The sequence below is a fragment of the Zingiber officinale genome, chromosome 9B, assembly GCF_018446385.1.
Source record: "Zingiber officinale cultivar Zhangliang chromosome 9B, Zo_v1.1, whole genome shotgun sequence".
Taxonomy (NCBI): domain Eukaryota; kingdom Viridiplantae; phylum Streptophyta; class Magnoliopsida; order Zingiberales; family Zingiberaceae; genus Zingiber; species Zingiber officinale.
In genome coordinates this window covers 31345164-31367837 of record NC_056003.1, presented here as the reverse complement: position 1 = coordinate 31367837, position 22674 = coordinate 31345164, and the positions used below count along the sequence as shown (strand labels likewise).

The 22674-nt window shown below is 38.3% G+C and overlaps 1 protein-coding gene across 1 annotated transcript; it reads right to left on the bottom strand.

Moving 5' to 3' along the window:
* Positions 1-1965: 1965 nt before the first annotated feature.
* LOC122025583 (calcium-dependent protein kinase 18-like) lies at positions 1966-22296 on the bottom strand. Its single transcript, XM_042584414.1, has 12 exons — positions 21594-22296; positions 19107-19237; positions 18532-18573; positions 18187-18298; positions 18007-18085; positions 17735-17904; positions 16755-16881; positions 16232-16347; positions 16045-16152; positions 4752-4814; positions 3450-3623; positions 1966-2496 (listed from the first exon to the last, which is right to left on the bottom strand). Exons 1-12 carry the CDS (start codon positions 21918-21920, stop codon positions 2335-2337), a joined length of 1611 nt encoding a protein of 536 aa, XP_042440348.1. The 5' UTR covers positions 21921-22296; the 3' UTR covers positions 1966-2334.
* Between the last annotated feature and the right edge of the window lie 378 nt (positions 22297-22674).

The window sequence follows — 22674 nt, the reverse complement described above, 5'->3', positions numbered from 1 at the left end:
GCCTTGAACTCCTCGAAGGTCCGCATAGAGGATGCGGGAAGACGAATGAACCATCTTTGTGCCAAGCCCGATAGAATTGTCAAGAAAACTCAGTATTTGACCTCATCCATGTATTGATACAATAAGGTCGCATTCTCGTGGCCCCATTATACTCCCCAATCTGTAGGGCCCCAAAATGACTTGGCAGTTCATCTTTAAGGACTTCTGAGGAAAAAGGAGGACCCCTGGAATCTGGGGCTTTACTCGGCAAGCATATTTTTTCCTTTAAGGAGCTTCGAAGGGGAGTTTCCTCAGAAGACCCCAAGGATTCCTCCCTCCTGGTCGAGATCTCGGTCAGAGCTTAGAATGTGTCTTTAGGTGTTTCCCCAGCCGGTTTGATCTTTGTTGTTGCATGGGTGTCGCCTCAAGAGGTTAAGACAGTTGTTCATTGGGGGGTGGAGGGCATGGGGGCATTGGTAGTTGAGTTTGCCCCCATAGTATCGCCTGGACTGTGGCCGCTACGAGCTGGTGATAATATTTGACTTTTCACTAGCCTCGGCATTGAATCTTCCGGTGTCATCCATCTCAATACGCCTCAATGTAGTTCTTAACTTAGATTCCCCATAGAAGGTGTCAATTTGATCCTGCCTGAGATCGCAGATGGTCAACTTGCCAGTGAGGTGTTGTTGATGTTGACTTGCAAAGAGTATAGGAATAGTCATCTCGTGGCCTAGGAGGAAAGAATGGGTTAGGGAGATGGTCGGAAAGGTTCCCGGCGTTGTTACTCCGACGCCCAAGTCAGTTTTTGAAGATGAAGAGGAAGAAATATTCTAAAATTAGGGTTTTGAGAAAAAGTATGTGTATACCTTTTCCTTGTAGTACCTCCTTTTTATAGGAATAGATCCTTCTTATCACGTCTCCATATTTTCCTCGGACGTTACCATGTTCTCCATAATAAAGGGTCATTACTGCCCATTAACTCCGAAACAACTGCCCACGTTCTCTTGCCGTCCTAACAATAATGTGAGTGGGGTCAACAATTCCTCTTTCATAACAACTCTCCCAAGTAGTCAATGGGAGTTGGGAGTTGGGAGTTGGGAGTTGGGAGTCACGCGATAGCCGGAAGTTGTAGCCCAAAGTTATAGTCGGGAGTTGGGAGTCACGAGTTGCAACCGGGAGTTGCGGGTGAGAGTTGGGAGTCATGAGTTGCAGCTAGGAGTTGTAGCCGGGAGTTGGGAATCATGAGTTGCAGCCAGGAGTTGTAGCCAAGAGTCAGAATTTTTCCTTATTGCCTTGATCACCCCCTTAATATATTTATTGACTTTACTGGTCACGTGGCATATGAAGAATACCTCTTATCAGATAGTAATAGTTATGTTGCCAATGTAGACAAGGTGGTTAAGAGTAAATGTTTTATTACGAAAGTTCTCGAATGTTGATAGTAATTATGTCACCAATGTAGACAAGGAGGCGCCATGGCTGTTGGAATTGGAGGTAGGGCTCTTCACTTCGATCGAGTGGAGATTCGAGTGGTGTGTCTAACGAATGAAGTAGGATTTTAAGCAAAGGAAGGCCAATGGGTTCAGGCGTTGGAGGGGACTTAGTGATAGATGACCTTCACAAACTTGTCGCACGATAATCTTGTTCTACTTCGTTTCACTAGACTTATACAAGATCTAACGGAGAGGTGTATCTCAATGGTTGGACGACGATGGAGAGTTTAGGAGGAGAGAAGGGGTCGATCAAAATGTTTAAGTGTTGGAGGTCCACCTCTGGTGGTTTAGGATGAGTTCGAGGAAGGTTGTGGACTATTCAGAGAGCTTGTTCAGTGCCAAGCCAGGCACCGATTGTAGTTGCGCATTTGCCGCCATTATTGTTGATGACCATTGTCTATGTATAGGATGTTTTGTCATTGGATATTTATGGGTACATGAAACAAAGATCCAAATAGAAGTTAAAATGAAACAAAAAAACTATTAAGAAAACTAACTAGAACAGGTATAAGTATGTTCTATTCATGCTGAACTTGAACAAGCATATACACAATAACACAATAAGTTTGGTGAACGACATGAAATCATTGAGTAACCTAATGTACAAACCGTGTGATGAAATTCTTTTACATCCAAATTGTAGACCTTTCACATAGTTCTTACCGATGTTCTTCTCGCCATCTCTAGCTCTTATAGCTGATTGCAACACTGACACGGGTAAAGGCGAGAATAAGCATTGCCCACATCACTCCCGACAAAGCCCGAGAAACATTGGGAGAGGGATATAGAGCATAGTAACCAAAGCAAGGCAAAGACAATATAACGTTTACATCTGCCAACCTTCCCTTATTGACAAATCAAATTAGAAAATTTGGGGATTCTTTACACCAGATGGACTAGGAACATTGGAACTCATGCTTGCGGTTCTTAAGAGCTTACGGAATTCCGACAAGCTGATCTTGCCATCTTTGTCTATATCAGCTTCTTCTAGTAATGGTTCAATTGAGCCCTTCAACCCGGTATGCTGCGATCAAAATTGATTCTTAAGCGTGAGTTTTATTACAAGAAAACAAAAAAAAATCGAAAACGGTTTGAAACCCACTCGAACAAACACAAAATCTTTTCACAATAAAAAGATGTAGACATTCTACCACATTACACAATTTTTCATCGCAAAACGCTCTACAAGATGCATGGGGACAAAGCTCGGAGTGTAGTTATTCCATGTTCAACATCCTAACCTAAAATGGCTAATCCAAATCTCCTCGTATCCGTTGTACCAAAATACCCATTTTTTATCATCAAGTTTTTCACATAAATGTTTTTCTTTGGCGGTAACATCTAGGTTAAATTGGCATCATCTTGATCATTTTTCTGCATGAAATTTTGACACAAAATAGGGTACTTTGGTACATGTTGGAGAAGGCCTAGATTCATATTTTCAAATATAGCAATTCGAACATGGAATTCATAACTAGAAAGGGTCTCGTTCGAGTCTTGGTCCTCATACATTTGTTAGAATGTACTACTAAATCCTAATCATGCTCTCTAAGAGTAATCTGACATTATTATTATTTTTAATAAACCAGATGTCCAAGCTTCGCTCAACTAATCCTCGAGGTAGAGCACAGCTTTTGCACTTAGAGGCAACCTTCAAAATATTCATCGTTATTGGGATTCGAGCTATGGTCCTCCTATTCGTTCCCCCAAGTGCTTTACCACTGCACCACGCCCATGGGAGCATAGTTTGTGACTTCACATAGTTTGGTACCACAACATCACATAGTTTGTGACTTCGAAAAAATTCACTAAGGATCCTACCTTTCACTCAACTTCCGATCCCCCAAACTCTGGGACTGATTGATGAATTTTATTTGACGAATGAACTAACAAATAAGCAGGTTGGCAAACGATTTGCATATGTTGTTGTGGCAACTGCGAACTTATGTAAGAGACTATAATGCTAAACGGGTTTACCATTCTAAGTTCCTCTGGTGTAATATATCCATCTCCATCCATATCAAATTTATCGAAAGCCGCTTTACATCGGACGCGCCACTTCTCAGAATCGTGCTCCTCCATCTGATGCACATGCAAAGTTGCTGCAACAAATTCTGTGAAATCAACAAGTCCGTCGGTATTGCTATCAATCTGCAGAATAACATAGATTATCAGTTCGAATGAACTACACAACGAAAAAACTAAAGCGCTAGCTGCACAAATAGCAAATGAAATATGGAAGCAGATATCTACCAAATGGATGATAAATAGAGATCAGTTGACATTTATAGCATGTCGATCGTGAATTGAAGCTACACAATGAGTAAACTATAGCACTGGCCTCCAAAATAGCAAAAAAAAAAAAATAGGGAAGTAGAGAATTAGAAATGGATGATGAATAGAGATCAGTTAAGATTTAGTGTGTTAACCACACATTGAAGCTATACAATGAGGAAGCTAAAACATTAACCACCCAAATAGCAAATAAAATATGGAAACAGATAGATTAAGAAATAGATAATCAGTTAAGTTTTAGTGTTAATCAAATATTGAAGTGATACAAAAAGTAAACTAAAGAACTAGCCACCCAAATAGCAAACACAGATTTAAGAAAAGGATAATAAATAGAAATTCTTTTAATTTGGGTTTAGTCGAAGTGACTCTTTGTTTTTATGACATATATGATAACTTCTTGACAATAGAAGTCATGGATTTCAAGAATTTTGGGTTAGGGCAGTAGGCCCCAACAAGTCTATATTGGGTTTAGTTTCACCCTTCTGTTCATAATCATGGGAAAGGAAATATGTTAGTGATTCAATTTTTACATAAAAAATGCTTGTTCTTCCACAAGAACGAGAAAACAATATTATAAAAAAAGTGTTGAGAAATAAAAATTTTGAAAATAGAAAACTGTTTCCAGTTTCCATAAACACAGTCATCAAATTTAATGATGCAGTAATATAGAATTTCAGAAGAAATATTTTAAGAAAAGTAACCTGATCAAAGTTTTCGTTGTGACTAGGAAAACAAGTTATGACAATATCATACGCAAACATAGTCAAGCATAGTTAACAATGAGCCCAAGAAGATCAATATTGCTCGTCCATATTATTCCACAGAGAACTGGATAAAAGAACTACATGTGTTCTACCAGCAATTTGTAGAGGAGTAGACGGTAGCTGAATCATATCGGCATTAGATATAAAATTCTACACAGAGAGCAGAACAGCAGCTGAATCAGCAGCCACAACTATAATGTTATTGAGCTATGAGACTTACAGCCTGAAGAATCTCTAGTACACGCGGCCCCCTTAATCGCCAAGGCACATCCTTTGCAAGAGCCTGACCAAAGAACCATAAACCGCAGGGTTATAGAGCATATATTTTCAAATTGATTTTAATTTATGCAATGACCATGCACCCATATGTTGTCTAACACTGTAGACATTGAACACTGGAGCAAAGATACACAGTGCAAAAATCAAGACAAATGTTAGAGGAACTAAATTCTACTTGAAGCCAGATCAATCTCTATAGACAAAATCAGAACAAGAAAGTAGTGGTGAATTCAAGTTCCAGTAGTGTAGTGACTAGGAATTTCAGCTTCTAAATCGATACACAGTGCAAAAATCAAGACAAATGTTAGAGGAACAAAATTCTACTTGAAGCCAGATCAATCTCTATAGACAAAATCAGAACAAGAAAGTAGTGGTGAATTCAAGTTCCAGTAGTGTAGTGACTAGGAATTTCAGCTTCTAAATCTTCCTTGCTAAGCATGTAGTATTATAGGAATCACATCAACGCTACTCACTCAGTTTGTCAAAATTTTGTGAAAATTGCAAAAGTCACAGGAGACAAAGTCTGAAACTGAACAAAACAAAACAAAGAGTGAGAAGAATATCCTTGAGATTCAACAGCTTGTATATGCAACACATGAATTAGCATAGGTTCCAACAAGACCATCAGAAATCTGTAAACACGGTTTCCTTGTTATCTGTCACAATAAATCTATAGCCTTAAGAGTGCATTTAAAGGATCGTTTTGATATTTTTTTTTCCTCAACAAGACTAAATCCCTGATCTCAAACACCAAAAGCAGTCTGAAATTGTATACTGAAATGGTCACTATGTTCCACCGGTAAGAACATGGGCCATACAGTATTGTAGTATTGTAGTGTCATGTTATACTCAGTGTATAAAGAGTTAATTAGTTAATTATTTTATTCCAATGGTTTGCCATATTACGGTATGATAGAAATAAGTTAATCCTATATGTGATTGAATATGTGAGAAGAGCTACTTGGCCCTCATATGCCATCATTAGGAATAATTTTAGGCTATGAGTAGGTGATGAACACATCAAAGTCTAAGCTTTAAATGAGGGAGATTGTAACACCATAGTTTTGTCTCACATGACATTGTGGCTAAGAAAAGATCTTTATAGGTTTAAATGACTGAATTACTATTTACTTGAGCATAAGCATTTTACACTATTAGTTAGGCCCAACAAGTTAATAGATTAAGGCCTAACAAGTTAATAGATTAATTCATTTATTTAGACTGACAGTGACAAATCTATGTACGATGATTGTTACATGTGTGCATCAAGAATAGGCAATTTCATTATATAGTCAACACAAACTAAATGAAGTTTTATATCATTCTGCAACAAAACTGGTTAGCAATGATCCACAATATTAACAAATAATTGTTTTATTCTTGCATATCAGGATGCAAAGATTATACATTTTTTTTAAAAAACTAATACATAAGCAAACACACACACAAATCTTGTAACATAATATGTCATAGAGAATATTGTTGGTGCGGGAAGGATCCGACGATCGAACCGTTGTTTTGATAATGGCAAAGGAATTCAAAGTTAAGGTTATGTTGTTATCTAACAAGGTTCATGGAGCTTCCAGGAAAATCCTAAGTGGTACTTAGGCAAAAGTCCTAGCTGCGGTTAGGCAGGTGGAAAATCCAAGGAGGTGGTAACCCTAGGTCATAGGGGGTGGTAACCCTATGTGGAAAGTCTTGGCGGGTCGAGGGCTTCAGGCAAAAGTCCTAAGGGATGGTAACCCTAGGTGGAAAGTCCTGGTGTCGCGAACCAGGTGGAATACTGGACGAGCTGAGAAGCGGGAGTCCAGCAGAAAGTCCGGAAGCATCGAACGCCAAGCAAAAGTCCAGTCGATCTGGAGGATCGTACTGACAACAGGTAAATCTCCTGAGTGGAGTAGGTGAGGGCGCGTTCCCCGCAGAGGGAACAGTAGGCATCGGATCGACCTAGGATTACCAGTCGGAAATCCGAAGTCATACCCGGACAGTCAGAAGACTGTCAGAATATTCTATTATCATGATTAATATCTGTGCTAACTTGGTTTTGCAGGATGTGTTTGTATTTGTAGACTAACATATTTTGCAAGGTCAAAAACTAGAGTTTAACCTCGGATGAACAGTGTCCGAGGCGCCTCCATGGAGCTTGGAGGCGCCTCGGGTGCAAGCCGAAGCCAGCTGTCCAGAGGAGCTGGAGGCGCCTTAATTGGGACTGAAGGCGCCTCGGACCAAGGATGGAAGGTGCCTTGAGGAGGCTTGAAGGCGCCTTGAACCAGATAAGGTTCGACCTGGTCTGTGCTGATCCACCCGTGCGACTCGGTAGGCTGGAGGCTTGGACAGGCTTGGAGGCGCCTCCAACACAGTATAAAAGAGGGGTTCGAGGCAGCATTCACAACAACTCAATCCAAACAATCCTTCTGCGACAAGCTACTAACAACACGATCCCGAAGTGCTGCGACAACCTTCCGACGACCCGGAGCTTCGTTTTCTTCATCTATTGTTGTCGGTATACGTTTTGATTAGTGCATTTAATTGTAACACTTATTGTACTCTTATCGATTCTATAGTTGTTGCCCACCGAAAGCGGTCAACGACCGCTAGCCTTGGAGTAAGAGTCGTCACAGGCTCCGAACCAAGTAAACGAGAGTCGTCACAGGCTCCGAACCAAGTAAACGACCTGTGTTCGCGTTATGATTGTTCTCCTTTTATTTCCGCTGCTTTATTACTCTTATTACTCGTCGAGTTTTACGAACTCGATTCCGAGACGCGAAATAGCTACGAGCGCTATTCACCCCCCCCCCCCCCTCTAGCGCTTTCGATCCAACAATTGATATCAGAGCAAGGTCGCGTTGATTTGGTGCAACCACCAATCACGCAATTTTTTCGTGGTGTTTTCGATTTTACGGAGTCAATTAGAATCTAGCTTAATAGCTACATTCTAATTCATTTTACGAATCGGTTTTTGCTCGAAGTTGGTGCAACACCACTCGAGCTCGTAATCTTAACTTTATTTCTCGCACTGCTAATCCAAGACCTAGCTTTGGGACATCTCTTCTATTTTTTTTTTTTTGTTTTGCATACTATCGATGGCCCAACAAAAGGATTTCAGCACCGTTCGTCCCCCGCTCTTCACCGGAGAAGATTTCGGATACTGGAAGGGACGAATGAAAACTTTCCTCATAATCCAGTTCAAGACGTGGATGATCGTCAAGACTGGATTGCAACTACCAACCGACGAAAACGGCAAGCCTACACCCTGCGAAAAATAGGAACCCACCCTAATCAAGAAGGTGGAAGTCGTTGCCAGAGCGACCTGCACCCTCCAATGTGGCCTGACCAAAGAGGAGCTCAACAGAGTTGGTCAGTTTTCAACTACAAAGGAGCTATGGGAGAAACTGATAGAACTGCACGAGGGCACCTCAGACACCAAAATAAGTAAACGTGATTTATTGTTTAATAAACTATATAATCTAAAGATGCAGGAAGGTGAGACGGCGAGTACACTCCACGCACATATTCAAGACATCCTCAACTCCCTCCACGGAATCGAGCAAAAAGTCGAAAATAGAGATATTATCAGGTATGCTCTTAATGCTTTTCCAAGGAGTACATTGTGGGCATCAATGGTAGATGCCTACAAAGTCTCCAAAGATTTATCTTGTATAAAATTAGATGAATTATTTTCTGAGTTTGAACTACATGAGCAGACTAATGCACAGCCAATCAAGAAAGGTGTAGCTTTGCTTGCAGGTACCAGCAGAACTCGCGAACCTAGATCACGATGAAGAACTGAACCCGAGTCGGAAGAAGAACCCGACTCAGACAATGAGGACGATGAACTGACAACCGAGCTTGTAAACCTCGTGAAGAAGCTCTACAAGAAGAAGAAGGCCTTCAACAAAAGAGACCTAAAAAAGGCAGTACAATCTAAGGAGGTTCAACCCAATTCAAAAGTTAAGTTCGAGGTGATCTGCTACGGGTGCAACCAGAAGGGGCACATCAAGACCAACTGCCCTAATCAGAAGGACGCAAAGAAGTGAAGGAAGAAGGCCCTCAAAGCGACATGGGGCGAATCGTCCTCAGAAGATACCGACGACGAACTCGATCAGACGAGTCTCCTCGCACTGATGGCCCGGGACCAGATCGATGTGTCCGAGAGCGAAAGCGAGTCGGAAGCAGAATTGGAAAGAAGCCATGGATCCGTATCCGTTTCCGAAGGGCCAGACCCCGCTGTAAGTATTCCTCGCCTAAATAATTTAGTTAATTATTTATTACGCAAATTAGCAAAATCGAATATTAGAGTCAAGTCACTTCTAAAGGAAGTAGCAGTCCTTCAAGAAGTGACTAACTCCAAAACCTTGCCTAACCCAGTTAAGACTGAAAGTTCAACTCAAGTCCAAAAATTTGAGGAAGAAAATTCTAGTCTGAAAACTCAGGTCAAGGATTTAGAGAAAATGTTAGAACGGTTTTCTTTGGGCTCCAAGAAACTTGACCTAATTCTTGGGACACAAAGAGTCGTTTATAATAAAACTGGGCTAGGATATAAAACCAAAAGGAAATATAAATCTTATTTATCCTTAGTAAACAGACCAAATAGTAAATCAGTCCAAGCATGGGTACCCAAGTCCAACCTGATCAATCAAGCTGGACTTGGTCAATATTAGATCCCCAAGGATCAAATACATTACCTCGATAGACCGTATCGAGGCTATATTAATAAAAAGAATATAATTCAAATTAAATCAAATTAAATTTAAAATTAAAATTAAAATTCAATTAAATAAAATTCAAATTGAAAATTCAGATTAATTCAAAATTTAAATCAAATTTATAAATTAAATTCTTACAAAATCTTAAAAATCCAAGGGCAGGCTCCAGAATAGTTGGCACCTCCAAAACTTAATCTACCCGACAAGGGTAACCAAGAGTAGACTACCCAGCAGGGTAATTAAGGGTAGAATAAAAAGGCTAGGTTTAACTTGACTCACGGTACTGGTGAAGTATTGGATGATAGTACATTGGGGAAGCTTAGTCATCGCATGTCTAGGAAGATATGGCTTCGACCTGGTGCATTTGGCTAAGTGGAACTGACCGAAGCTACCCTTTATAGATCCTAATCAGTTAGACCAAAGTTTTGTACTAAGTTCAATGGGTAGGACTATTTGGAAAACCTCGAAGGCATGGTTACTTTAATGATGTCCTTGTGACTCACCATAGCCCAGAAGTTTATCTAAAGAATACCTATTTGTTGAACCCAAAGCTAAACCTGAATCTAACACAAAATTAAACCAAACCCTAAAATTGAACCTAATTCATCTCACAATATTATAGGATTCCCTGATTGAAAATCTAGATCGGGTGAGATGACTAAGGATAAAATAAAATTAAAATTAAATTAAATTATAATTAAAATTAAATTAATTTAAATTAAAATTAAATTGAAATTAAAATTTAATTTAATTTAATCAACTTAAAGCTTTCAAATTAATCAACTTAATTAGTTTTTAAAATTAATTAACTTAAAATTTTAAGATTAACTTAATATTTTTCAAAATTAATTACCTTAATTATTTTTTCAAATTTAACTTAACGTTTTCAAAATTGAATTAACATTTTTTTTTAACTTAACTTAATATTTTTTGCAACTTAATTAACTTAAACCTTTTAAACTTAATTTACTTAACTTAAGGTTTTTCAAATTTAAATTTAATTAACTTAACTCAATATTTTTTCAACTTAATTAACTTAATACCTTCTAAACTTAATTTACTTAACTTAAGATTTTTCAAATTTAAATTTAATTAACTTAAACATTTTTTTCAAAATTAAATTAACTTAACACTTTTTAAACTTAATATTTTTTTAAAATTTAATTAACTTAAACATTTTTTTTTCAAAATTAATTAACTTAAATATTTTTCAAAATTAATTAACTTAAATATTTTTCAAATTTAATTAACTCAAACATTTTTCAAAATTAATTAACTTAAATACTTTTCAAATTTAAACTAACTTAATTTACTTAACCTTAATATCTTTCAAACATAATTAACTTATTTAAACTTAATATTTTCAAAAATTAATTTAAACTTAATACTTTCAAAATTCAATATTCTTTCAAAATTTAATTAACTTAAACACTTTTCAAAATTTAATTAACTTAAACATTTTTTTAACTTAAATATTTTTCAAATTTAATTAACTTAAATAGTTTTCAAATTTAATTAAATATTTTTCAAAAATTAACTTTTTTCAAATTTAATTAACTTAAATATTTTTCAAAATTTCATTAATCAATCTTTTTCAAAATCTTAATTAAAGTTAATACTTTTCAAAAATTAATAACTTTTTCAAAATTTAATTAATCTTTTTCAAAAGTTTAATTAACTTAAATAATTTCTTCAAAATTAAAATTTAAAAGCATAAATCAAATTAATAATTTTTACAAAATCAAATTAACTTAAAAAACCTGTTCACAATTAAATTAATCTAAAGATTTTAACTTTTTCAAAATTAAATTAAAAAAAAAACCGTAGAGACTCTCGGAGGCGCCTCCTATACAAGGGAGGCGCCCTAGAAAACGGCGGGAAAAGTCCCGCCGACTTCAGTTAAGGCGCCTCGGACCGTCTACAAGGCGCCTCTAATGGAACATTCAAGGCGCCTTAAAAAGCGTTCAAGGCGCCTTAAATATCTAAATTCACCACGAACAGAACCTTTCTCTGTTCGGTTCTGCTCGTTTCCTCACGCGCTGCCGAGGCGATTTCTCCCCTCTAAGGCGCCTTCAACCCCTTCAAACTCCTTTCAACATCCTACAATGCCTCCTAGGTATATCTTCAATCATCCTATTGTCCTTATATGTTATTTTTATGCATTTTTTGTTATATGTTGCATAAATCAGAAAACGCCGACATGCTGATCCTACACCGGCTAGGACTCCTTCTACGGATCCTAGATTCCCCTCTGAGCGGCATAGGGTAGACTTTGCTAGGTTTACATTTGAATCCATTAAACCTAGGTATGTAGGTAGGTCATTTTTTGCCCAGTTCTGTCACCCCGCGGTCCAGATGATAGAATACTATCAGTTAGGGAAATTGGTTTACTGCAACAATACAGTAAACCAGGATTTATGTGCACAGTTCTATCACAACCTCGAGAAGGTTGATGATAGTACGTATTCCACCAGAGTCGGTGGAACAGACATCCAATTTACCCCCTCCCTGATTCGTACAAGTTTAGAGCTTAGGGAGTCTACATGTACATTCCTATGCTACCCAGGTAGAAATCTACCATTCGGTGATCCCTACTCTCATATCACATTAGACACCATCTATTTGCACTTTTTCGGGGAGGAGAGACCATTTGGCCTGACTGAGTTCAAGTCAACTCTTCTTAGGGTTCAGGACTACGTTATGTACAGAGTCCTGACAGCATGCATTTTGCCGATCACATCTCGTGACGTCACGAAGATGCAATCCTCTCACTCATTCTTTTTGTACGCCCTGAGTCAGCGTTTAGATACAGATATTGCACTGCATATGTTCCATAACATCATACATGCATCTAGTACAGTCACATCAGGAGACGTGCACATGCCTTACTGCCATATCTTGACTCAGATCTTTTCCTCCCTTAGGATAGACACGGCCGTAGGGACACTTATCCCCCTTACACTATACGACGAGTTAGGACAGCGTAGTCTTCGGTTAGCCAGTATAGAGGTCACCGCTGAGGGGATTCTAGCCTGGAAGGGCCGGCCACAGCCAGTCGCTGCTCCTGTTGCTCCAGAGGCCAAGGATGCACCGGGCGACGGAAAGGAGTGGCCCGACTTCTTAGCCGAGGAGTTTTTCACAGATCCATTACCTTCCACCTCTGCCGGGCCCTCCACATCAGTCGGACCTTCGACTTCGGCACCACTTTCCGTCGAGGACAGACTCGCTCGGCTCGAGATTCAATCCATTAAGACGCAACGGGCTGTTCTAGATAGCCATCGCTTCCTCCGGTCCCTACAATCCGAGATAGCTGCAGGATTCGCTTCTCTCCGGAGTGAGATACGTCGCCAGGGACAGCCTGCATCCGAGTAGCCCCTTGCACCACCTCCAGCTGACGACCCCCCAACTGATGATCCTGCACTTTGACACTATCATTTTATGTACCTTGGATATTACACAGATACTTCCATTTTCTAGTCTGGTTGTACTAGTGTTTAGTAGAACTCAGTCACTCTACTTATTTCTGCTTATCAGTTTTATTTGCTTAATTCTGCACAAATAGGAATGTGTTAGGTAGAATAGATCTTGATTCCTACAATAGAACTTTAAAATTCTTGTTGATCTTCAAATATGCTTAATTTTAAATTATATTTTAAAAACTAGGAAAAATAATATTTTCAAAATCCCAGTTTTCTTAGTTTTTTAAATTTGGACTTAGCCTAGGATTCTCCTCCTAGAAATCATGTTCCCTTAGTTTCATTCAGAGCATCTCACAAGCACACTAGGCATAACTTGTTTGTGTTTGCAAAACTTAGAACGGTATGAGATGCATAGGGTTTAGCCTAGACTCTAGAATGCTTATTTCTGTGCATCATAGTGAGTCTGGGCGTTAAAAACCAACTTTACATTAATCAAGTTAAATCATCCAGCCCTAGTCAAATCTAATTAGATCTATTGACTTAACTTGACTAACCAAGTGAAAGTTGTTGTCCTCTAGGGGCCAAGAACTTAAGTGCTTAATTTTAAATTTATTACTCATGCTTAGACATTAGGGCTCTGATACCTTACTAAAAGAACTCAATTAATTTGCAATCTCTTTAACTCAGCTCATGCTTGAACATTAAGGTTTTAAGCCTATTAATCCTCCCTTACCTTTAAGTATTTTGGAATTCTTTATTCGGTTAAATATTTTGTTAAATGGCCCTAGCCTTTCTTAATTATTGTTCAAAAAGCTTTCTCGAAATTAAGAAAATATTCGCCAACAAAGCTTTTTCGAATTTTTTTAAAGTCTTTCAAATCTCTTCAAAATTTACTAAGTATCTCTTACCAGCTTTTGTAAATCTAGCTAAGCATTTTTCTAACAGACTTTCAAAATTTAACTTAGTATTTTTCCAACAAATTTTCAAAATTTAACTAAGTATTTTTCTTAGTTTTCCAAAATTTAGCTAAGACTTTAAAAGTATTTCAACTTACCGAAAGTATACTTTAATATGTTTTTCATATTTTACAACATATTTTTCAAAGAGTTCAACTAAGTTTCAAAAATTGGCTAACATTATCTTTCAAAGTCAACGTTTTAGTAGCCTTTTAAACTCAGTTGAAAGAAAAATATCTATTTAGATCCTTATTTCACTTAGCTAAGAATTCTACAATTAATTTCAAAAAGCTAAGTGTTATCAAAGTATCTTTATCCCTCTTTAAAGCCGAATGTTTATTTAATTCTCTATTTTTCTAACTATAAAATTTATTTGAAAAGTTAGAATTATTCAAACTTGTTTTTTTTTATAAATGACAAAGGGGGAGAGTAGGAAAATTCAAAAGTAAAATTTAAATAGAGAGCCTTTATTAAGGGGGAGTCTTACAAAGTTTAAGTTAGTTTTAGCTTAACTATGCTTGCATTTAAATATTTTTAACTTGCTTAAACTTTGAAAAATATTTATGCATCTATTTTACTTAACTTTGAATTTCAGTTGTCATAATCAAAAAGGGGGAGATTGTTGGTGCGGGAAGCATCCGACGATCAAACCGTTGTTTTGATAATGGCAAAGGAATTCAAAGTTAAGGTTATGTTGTTATCTAACAAGGTTCATGGAGCTTCCAGGAAAGTCCTAAGTGGTACTTAGGCAAAAGTCCTAGTTGCAGTTAGGCAGGTGGAAAACCCTAGGGGGTGGTAACCCTAGGTCATAGGGGGTGGTAACCCTATGCGGAAAGTCTTGGCGGGTCGAGGGCTTTAGGCAAAAGTCCTAGGGGGTGGTAACCCTAGGTGGAAAGTCCTGGTGTCGCAAACCATGTGGAAGACTGGACGAGCCGGGAAGCGGGAGTCCAGCAGAAAGTCCGGAAGCATCGAGGGCCGAGCAAAAATCTAGTCGATCTGGAGGATCGTACTGACAACAGGTAAATCTCCTGAGTGGAGTAGGTGAGGACGCGTTCCTCGCAGAGGGAACAGTAGGCGTCGGGTCGACCTAGGATTACCGGTCGGAAATCCGAAGTCAGACCCGGACAGTCAGAAGACTGTCAGAATATTCTATTATCATGATTAATATATGTGCTAACCTGGTTTGCAGGATGTGTTTGTATTTGTAGACTAACATGTTTTGCAGGGCCAAAAACTAGAATTTAGCTTCGAATGAACAGTGTCCGAGGCGCCTCCATGGAACTTGGAGGCGCCTCGGGTGCAAGCCGAAGCCGGCTGTCCAGAGGAGCTGGAGGCGCCTTAATTGGGACTGAAAGCGCCTCGGACCAAGGCTGGAAGGCGCCTTGAACCAGATAAGGTTCGACCTGGTCTGTGCTGATCCACCCGTACGACTCGGCAGGCTGGAGGCGCCTTGGACAGGCTTGGAGGCGCCTCCAGCACAGTATAAAAGAGGGGTTTGAGGCAGCACTCACAACAACTCAATCCAAACAATCCTTATGCGACAAGCTGCTAACAACACGATCCCGAAGTGTTGCGACAACCTTCCGACGACCCGGAGCTTCGTTTTCTTCATCTCTTGTTGTCGGTATACGTTTTGATTAGTGCATTTAATTGTAACACTTATTGTACTCTTATCGATTCTATAGTTGTTGCCCACCGAAAGCCGTCAACGACCGCAGGCCTTGGAGTAGGAGTCGTCACAGGCTCCGAACCAAGTAAACGACCTGTGTTCGCGTTGTGATTGTTCTCCTTTTATTTCCGCTGCTTTATTACTCTTATTACTCGTCGAGTTTTACGAAGTCGATTCCGAGACGCGAAATAGTCACGAGCGCTATTCCCCCCCCCCCCCCCCCCCCCTCCCTCCTCCTCCTAGCGCTTTCGATCCAACAAATATCAGTATTACTGGAAAAGGTAAGGCGAACTATTAAATGGAAAATAAACATGCGTACGTTCCAGAAGTTCGATTATGGAATAAAATCCATATAACTAATCATTTGTTGTATTTGTTCAAGAAGTTATATTAGGCAATTTTCAAGAACATTAGGACCTATGCCATAATGATTTTAAAAACTAAAGTTTCCAAAAGCACCCAAAAAAGGTCTACCAAGACTAACCTGTCTCATTTCATCAAGGCTTATTGAACCACTTTTATCAATATCAATTAGTTGAAACTGGTCCCGGAGATCGGCTAACTCATGTTCATCAAGAGTACTAGCTATTGCCTGCATGGAGAGAATTAGGGGCTTAGAAAACTTTGTTATGAAAAATAAATGATAAGAAACTCTGGGCATAAATATTTACCCTCAATGCAAACTGCTTTAGACGACTATACTTCACAAATCGGCGCATATTTGATAAAACAGAAATATCCAGTGGGATTTCTGATGCACTGCCCCCTTCTCTCACCCATGGGTGGGCTGCAAGTAGAAAAATTGATAATCAGGGAACTTGATACAACAATGGAAGCTAATGACAATAGCATCACAGCATTTCAGATACAAGAAAAAGTTGAAACTTAAACAGTGAAGAGGTTAGAATTTAAGAACTATGCAGAACGATTCGACATAATGTCAAACTTGAACCATGTGCATAATTTCAGAAAAGATGGGAGATAGTACTGAAGAACTACAACAAAAAACTCAGGTGGAAGGCATACACAAAGCTTGGGCAGCAGTAAGTCGCACGCGTGGATCTTTTACTAGTAATTTAAGAACTATGCAGAACGATTAAACATCATGTCAAACTTGAACCGTGTACATAATTTCAGAAAAGATGGGAGATAGTACTGAAGAACTACAACAAAAAATTCAGATGGAAGGCATACACAAAGCTTGGGCAGCAGTAAGTCGCACGCGTGGATCTTTTACTAGTAACTTCTTGACAAAGTCCTTTGCGCTGTTGCTTACCTGTGGCCATGGCTTTCGACGAAAATCAGGCTTGTTCTTTAACACCTGCAAGCCAGCAACAAGGATACTTAAACATTCTACAAAAAAGGAAAAAGAGAGAGACAGAATATAGTTTGTACAGAAGAGAAAAACAGAAACATATGGAGCAACATTAAGTAATACAAACTTGTTAAACATATGGAGCAAAACTCTTTTGTGTTTCAACATCTACATTTTCAGATTCCAAGAAATAAAAGTAACAACAATAACAACAACCAAGCCTTATCCAAGAAATCAAAGTAACTTGTTAAATTTAGTCAACATTAACGTTCCTAGATTAAACAATAAAAGTTGCCCTATGTTGGCAATTAGCGACACAAAAGAAATAATGTTATATTTTCTTCAGTGCAGATAATTACGAGGCTGCAAAGATAACATTGCAAAAATATATTGTATGTCAAACCAGAAATATATATATTATATGCACATACTAATAATCAAAAGATAACTTTTCAGGTGGAGAATTTTAGCCCAAGCAATCATGATAAAAATATGAATATTAGAGAAACAAATCCTTGGTGAGAATAAAGATCTACATTGGATAAAAAAAAACCATTATTCAGAAAGTTCATAGTTGTATAAAAACAATTTGTATTAACATAGTAGTATAGCAAAGAAGACTTCTAGAAGAATGCAAAAAATTCTGATAAACCAATCCGTTTGGAAGTTGAATCAGAAAGGATAAAACACAAATGTCTCAATGACAAAAGTAGTGTGTTCCATCTTTTAGAATAGCAACAAGAGGTTTTTTTTCATAAAGCAAGGAGCACTTAAGCAGTAGTATTTTGTTTTCTTTTTTTTACTTTCAAATAAACAAATAATTAGAAGAATTATTGATCTAATGAGTTTGAAGATTCACCTCTCTAAATATTCCATCCTCAGTTCTGTCCCAAAAGGGGCGTCTTCCACAAAGAAGAATATAAGTGATCACCCCTATGCTCCAAACATCAGATTCAGGGCCAGATTTTCGTTTCAACACCTCTGGAGCAACATAATATGCACTTCCAACAATATCATGGAATTTCTTCCCTAGATAGTGCAAGTATAAGTTCCTAGAGAACTCTTCAAATACAATACATATATATCATGAAAAAAATGCAAATTCAGAGATAAGCACATGATAAGGCAAACCTGGCTTTATAAAATCAGACAAGCCAAAATCTGTCGCCTTCAAAGACGAATCATCTTTAGTTGATTTAAAAAGAAAATTCTGCAAAAATTCATGTCAACCTTTCAGAATCAAAATCAAAGGAGCTCCAACAGGATCTCAAGCTATAGGCAGAATAGTTCAATATGCCAGTCAGATTTTACCTCAGGCTTCATGTCCCGATGTACCAAACCATGCAAATGACACTCAGCTGCTACTTTGAGCATCTGTCTCACAACTATTGCTGCATCTTTCTCAGTATAACGGCTATCCTTTCTGGGAAAATACTATCAATTTAGAAAAAAAATATAACAATTGTACTCTTCTTAGATTCTATAGAACTGTGATTTCTGTGTAGCACTTGAACTACAGAACAGAAAAATAGATACCAAAGTCCACAACATAGTAAAAGTTTAGAAAACACATGTAAATTTAGCAAAGTAGTTTTTCAATTGAGCCAAGAAGATACAATCAAAGAGTCAATATCTCATAACAGTAGAGGAACTTACTTGGACAATATCCGATCCAGTAATTCACCTCCCTCACATAACCTGATAAACAAGTGAAAAAAAAACAAACATGACACCAGCATCAAAGAAGAAATCAGATGGATATTATCATTTGTATTATTGTATCCAGATTTACAGAAACATATTCTATGATGGAACTATCTATCAAGAAAGGCTATTGATTGAAGATGTTACCGGTAATATTTGCATTCAATATTACCACATTAAAGAACATAAGGAGAATAATCATTATGCAAAAAAAAATAAAATATGCTTAGATAAAGGGAGGTTAAAAAACTAAGCCTAACATCGGAACCATCAGTTTGTAATGTATCATTAACCTCCAAAGCAGGTGCATATGTTGATTCCTTTTAATTAACATGCAAAAGATATCATTCTATTTTTATTGACTGGCTAAATTTTTATTCTAAAAATGGCAAAAAGTGAATTTCCTATCTTTTATCTACAATTCATAGTTGAGGGATTTCAAAAACCCAAAAGAACCTATTTTAACATGAAAATCTTGTATATAATGATTTCACATACTACTAAAAGAAAGGATTGAAGAAACTTACTCCATTACTATATACACATAAGAGTCATCTTCAACTGCTTCATGGAAATGGACAACATTCTCATGGCCTTTAAGGGCTGACAGTATCCTTACTTCCCGCTTCACATCCTCGACAGCAATTGGAAGGACCATCTGGTAAGAAAGAAAGTTAATTTCCCACAATAATCCATCTCAGTGAGTAAGTGCAATCCCAATCTGGTGTTCCAATTTATGCTTACATAGTTACATATAATGCCTGCGAATATTCTTCTCTTAAATTATATAGGTTTACATAAATAACTACTCATGATGGCATTCCTTTAGCCTTCCTGAGTGTACTCTTCAGTGTTACCAAGTGTAAGGATAATCATTCAATTGGGACTGCATTGTATGGTCTTTCCTTTTGTTCTTGACGGCTGCTTAACCTCATTACTTAAATATTCACAAAGAGAAATTTCTGCATGCTCCTTAGATGAATCTCCATTTACATTATCTCCACTAGTGTTCCGGATATGCTTTTTCACAATTTTTATAAATGCAAATTGATTTGCTTTTCCACTTACTGATGAACTTTTCTTGTGTATGCACATAATCAAAAAAAGACTAAAGTTCGTACTCCTCATTTGCTTGGTTTCCTTGTGAGTATAGGAATCATTTTTCCAAGTCCATTTTATATTTGCTATCTTGTGCATTACTTGACATAAATCTTTCAAAGCACTGTCAACCTTTGATTTAGTAGAAGTGGAATCATCCAATGATCCTTCCTTTACTACCTAACCTATGATCTGATGATTCTCCTTCTCAATTCCTTTTTGATCAATTCAGATGTTAACTGGACGTTGATAATGCTACTTCCTATAAATTCACCAAGTCTTCTTCACATTCTGGCAAATTTAAATGCACCACCTCTATGTCACTGAACCAGCTACCTCAGACTCTCAGTTCTAACTCAGAGACAATTTTAGAAAGTCCGCAGAACTCTGTTGATCTATCTCCTCAAAGATTGAAGTTTGTTGCATCTAGAAAGAGGATAAGAATATCAAGACTCACTCTTATGAATCTGTTCAGCACTATAAAGATAGCCTCATAGTTACAGCTGCTAATCAAGAATATCGATGAAAATTCTAGGACCTCTTATTGCTTGGATTACTTATTTTTGAAGGTTATTGGCAATTGCAGGTTGTTGGACAATGGAAGCCATTTAAGATGATTGACAAAAATCCATTTTGCATATTGAGCTGACACAGCAGAAGAAGCATATAAGCTTCCTGTAAAGGAAAATGCTTGTCCTCTGGGAGAATCCGCTTCTTGCATCAAACAACATGATCTAAGAGACAATCTATAAAGGTATTTGTTGTTAAGATAATGATGGGCAACTATCAGTCAAGACCCACATGGACTTCAACTATCATACTTGTGAACAACTATCAGTCAAGACCCACTTGGACTTCAACTATCATACTTGTGAGTCAGTTTTATCTGTTACAAAGACTAACAAGTGATTCAGTCTTGCTGTACATAGGGAGATCACAAAGTTATCATGGGGAAATGATATTCAGATGTCAGCATACCAAAGAACTTTGTTGTACATAGGGAGATCACATAGTTATCATGGGGAAGTGATATTCAGCATGCCAAAGAACTAAAAATTTAGTAAAATAATTTATATCAAAGGTATTGAACTTCTCAGACATTTTTCAAAGAATGAAGGTTCGTTCATTTAAGAATGAGTATTTTTTTTATCTCGAGCAAGATACAATCAAAAATCAATTAGAACCAATCCTATGTGTTGTAGATATCTGTCTTGATGACATTTCATCATCCAATAGTTTCCGCATTCTGGAAAATATGCAGTCATCATCTATCACTTTATTGCCTTTATTTGGTTTCTCTTCTTGTTAATAGATCCTCTGTAAACAAAGACGACTGTGTATACAATTCATCGAATGAAGATAAGTTGGACCATCATATATAGCTCAATGATTGTCAACAAGGAGAGACTGCACTTGCTTGCTGTTGATGAGAATAGGTTGGAAGCATCAATCATTAAAAGATACACAAACTTAACAAAGGAAGTTAGCTACCGCTTAGATTATCCAACTTTCCACCCAATTCTAATGGCAATCCCACCGTTTCAAGAATAAAAATTCTGCTAGTGATCCACCTTATCCAGACAAGACCAAAAAGTTATTCGGAATCTGAAAAGAAAATTGCTCCAAGAAATAGTTCACTTTTTGTTCAGGGAGAGAACAATCTTTAAAATGTATGCCGTTCTTCAGGAACTAACCTGGATATGAATCCCCTTCCGACTCAGTATGAACCTCAATAGGAAACTGAACTGTGCTCAAATTCAGATGTAATAACAAATTCCAAAATCTATTCTTCCAGCCTTTTCACACACTCCTTTAATTGCATGCTCATGCATTTCTCAGCCGACCAAAAAACGGAAAACCTTCAAAACCCTGAAAAACGACTGAAGACAAGCAAGAATACACAGTTGCAGATTTACCTTATTCTTGTCTATCCTCTTCACTGCCACCCGTTCTCCGGTTGTCTTCTCAGTGGCGACGAAGGTGTACCCGAACTGGCCATGCCCGAGCAGCTTCCCAATCGAGTACCGGCTCTCGAAATCTTTCGCGTACCCAAAGTCGGTTCTTTTCCCGCAGGCCACCAGTCCGGCGGGCCGTTTCTTCGCCCCTCTCTCCTTCGGCAGCGGCGGCTGCTCCGACGGCGCCTTATTCCGCGGCCCCTCCACCTGCCGCTTCCTCACCGACCCGCTGCCGCTTCTGCTGGAGCCACCTGTGACCTTGGAATCCGCGGAGAAGCACACGCCCATTCTGCTCCGATCTGGGAGATTCGTCAACCATCAATGGATCCAGCTAATGGGGGCAAAGCCGAGGCCTATAAAAAAGGGGGCCGACGGGGCGATGATTGGAGAAGAGGGAAAGGTGTAGGAAGATGGTGGGAAGGAAGGAGGGGGGGTGGCAGTGGTCAAAGGAGGAGACCGCCTCGGATTGAAGGCAACCCCTCCATTTCTTCCGCCTTTTCACCGTTTCTTTCTCCCTCGAACTGGATCGAATCTAAGATCGTTAAGAACACCATCGGGATCGCAAGAACAATCTTCCATAAGGAAAGTCGCCATAAAAAAATCGCCTTTTTTGGGGGTCCAAAAATGAACTGGATCTTCGATTCTTAGTTCGTTTCTCCCACCAGTCGGTTAAAGTATTCCCCTTTTAGCGCACGGGTGCTCTCCCCTTCACTAACTTCACATTTCCACCTGCACTTTAATTGGGTTAAACGAAGTAGGCCCCAGTTCACTACTTAGCTGGTCTAATATTGGGTACGATATTTACGCGTATCAGTACGAAGCTGTCCCGGAATCCGCCAAGCTTCGATCCTTTTCTGCCTATTTTCACATATCAAATTACGCAGTATTTTTTAGGCCGGCCGGACTAATTTGCAAAGTGGACGGTCTTCTGATTCGTCCATCAAATAAATTCGAAAGCGTATGCAAGGCTGAGTTATGTGTGTCTATTGTTTTTTATATATCAGAGATTCATATCATACCCTCTCACTAATTATTGTAGACA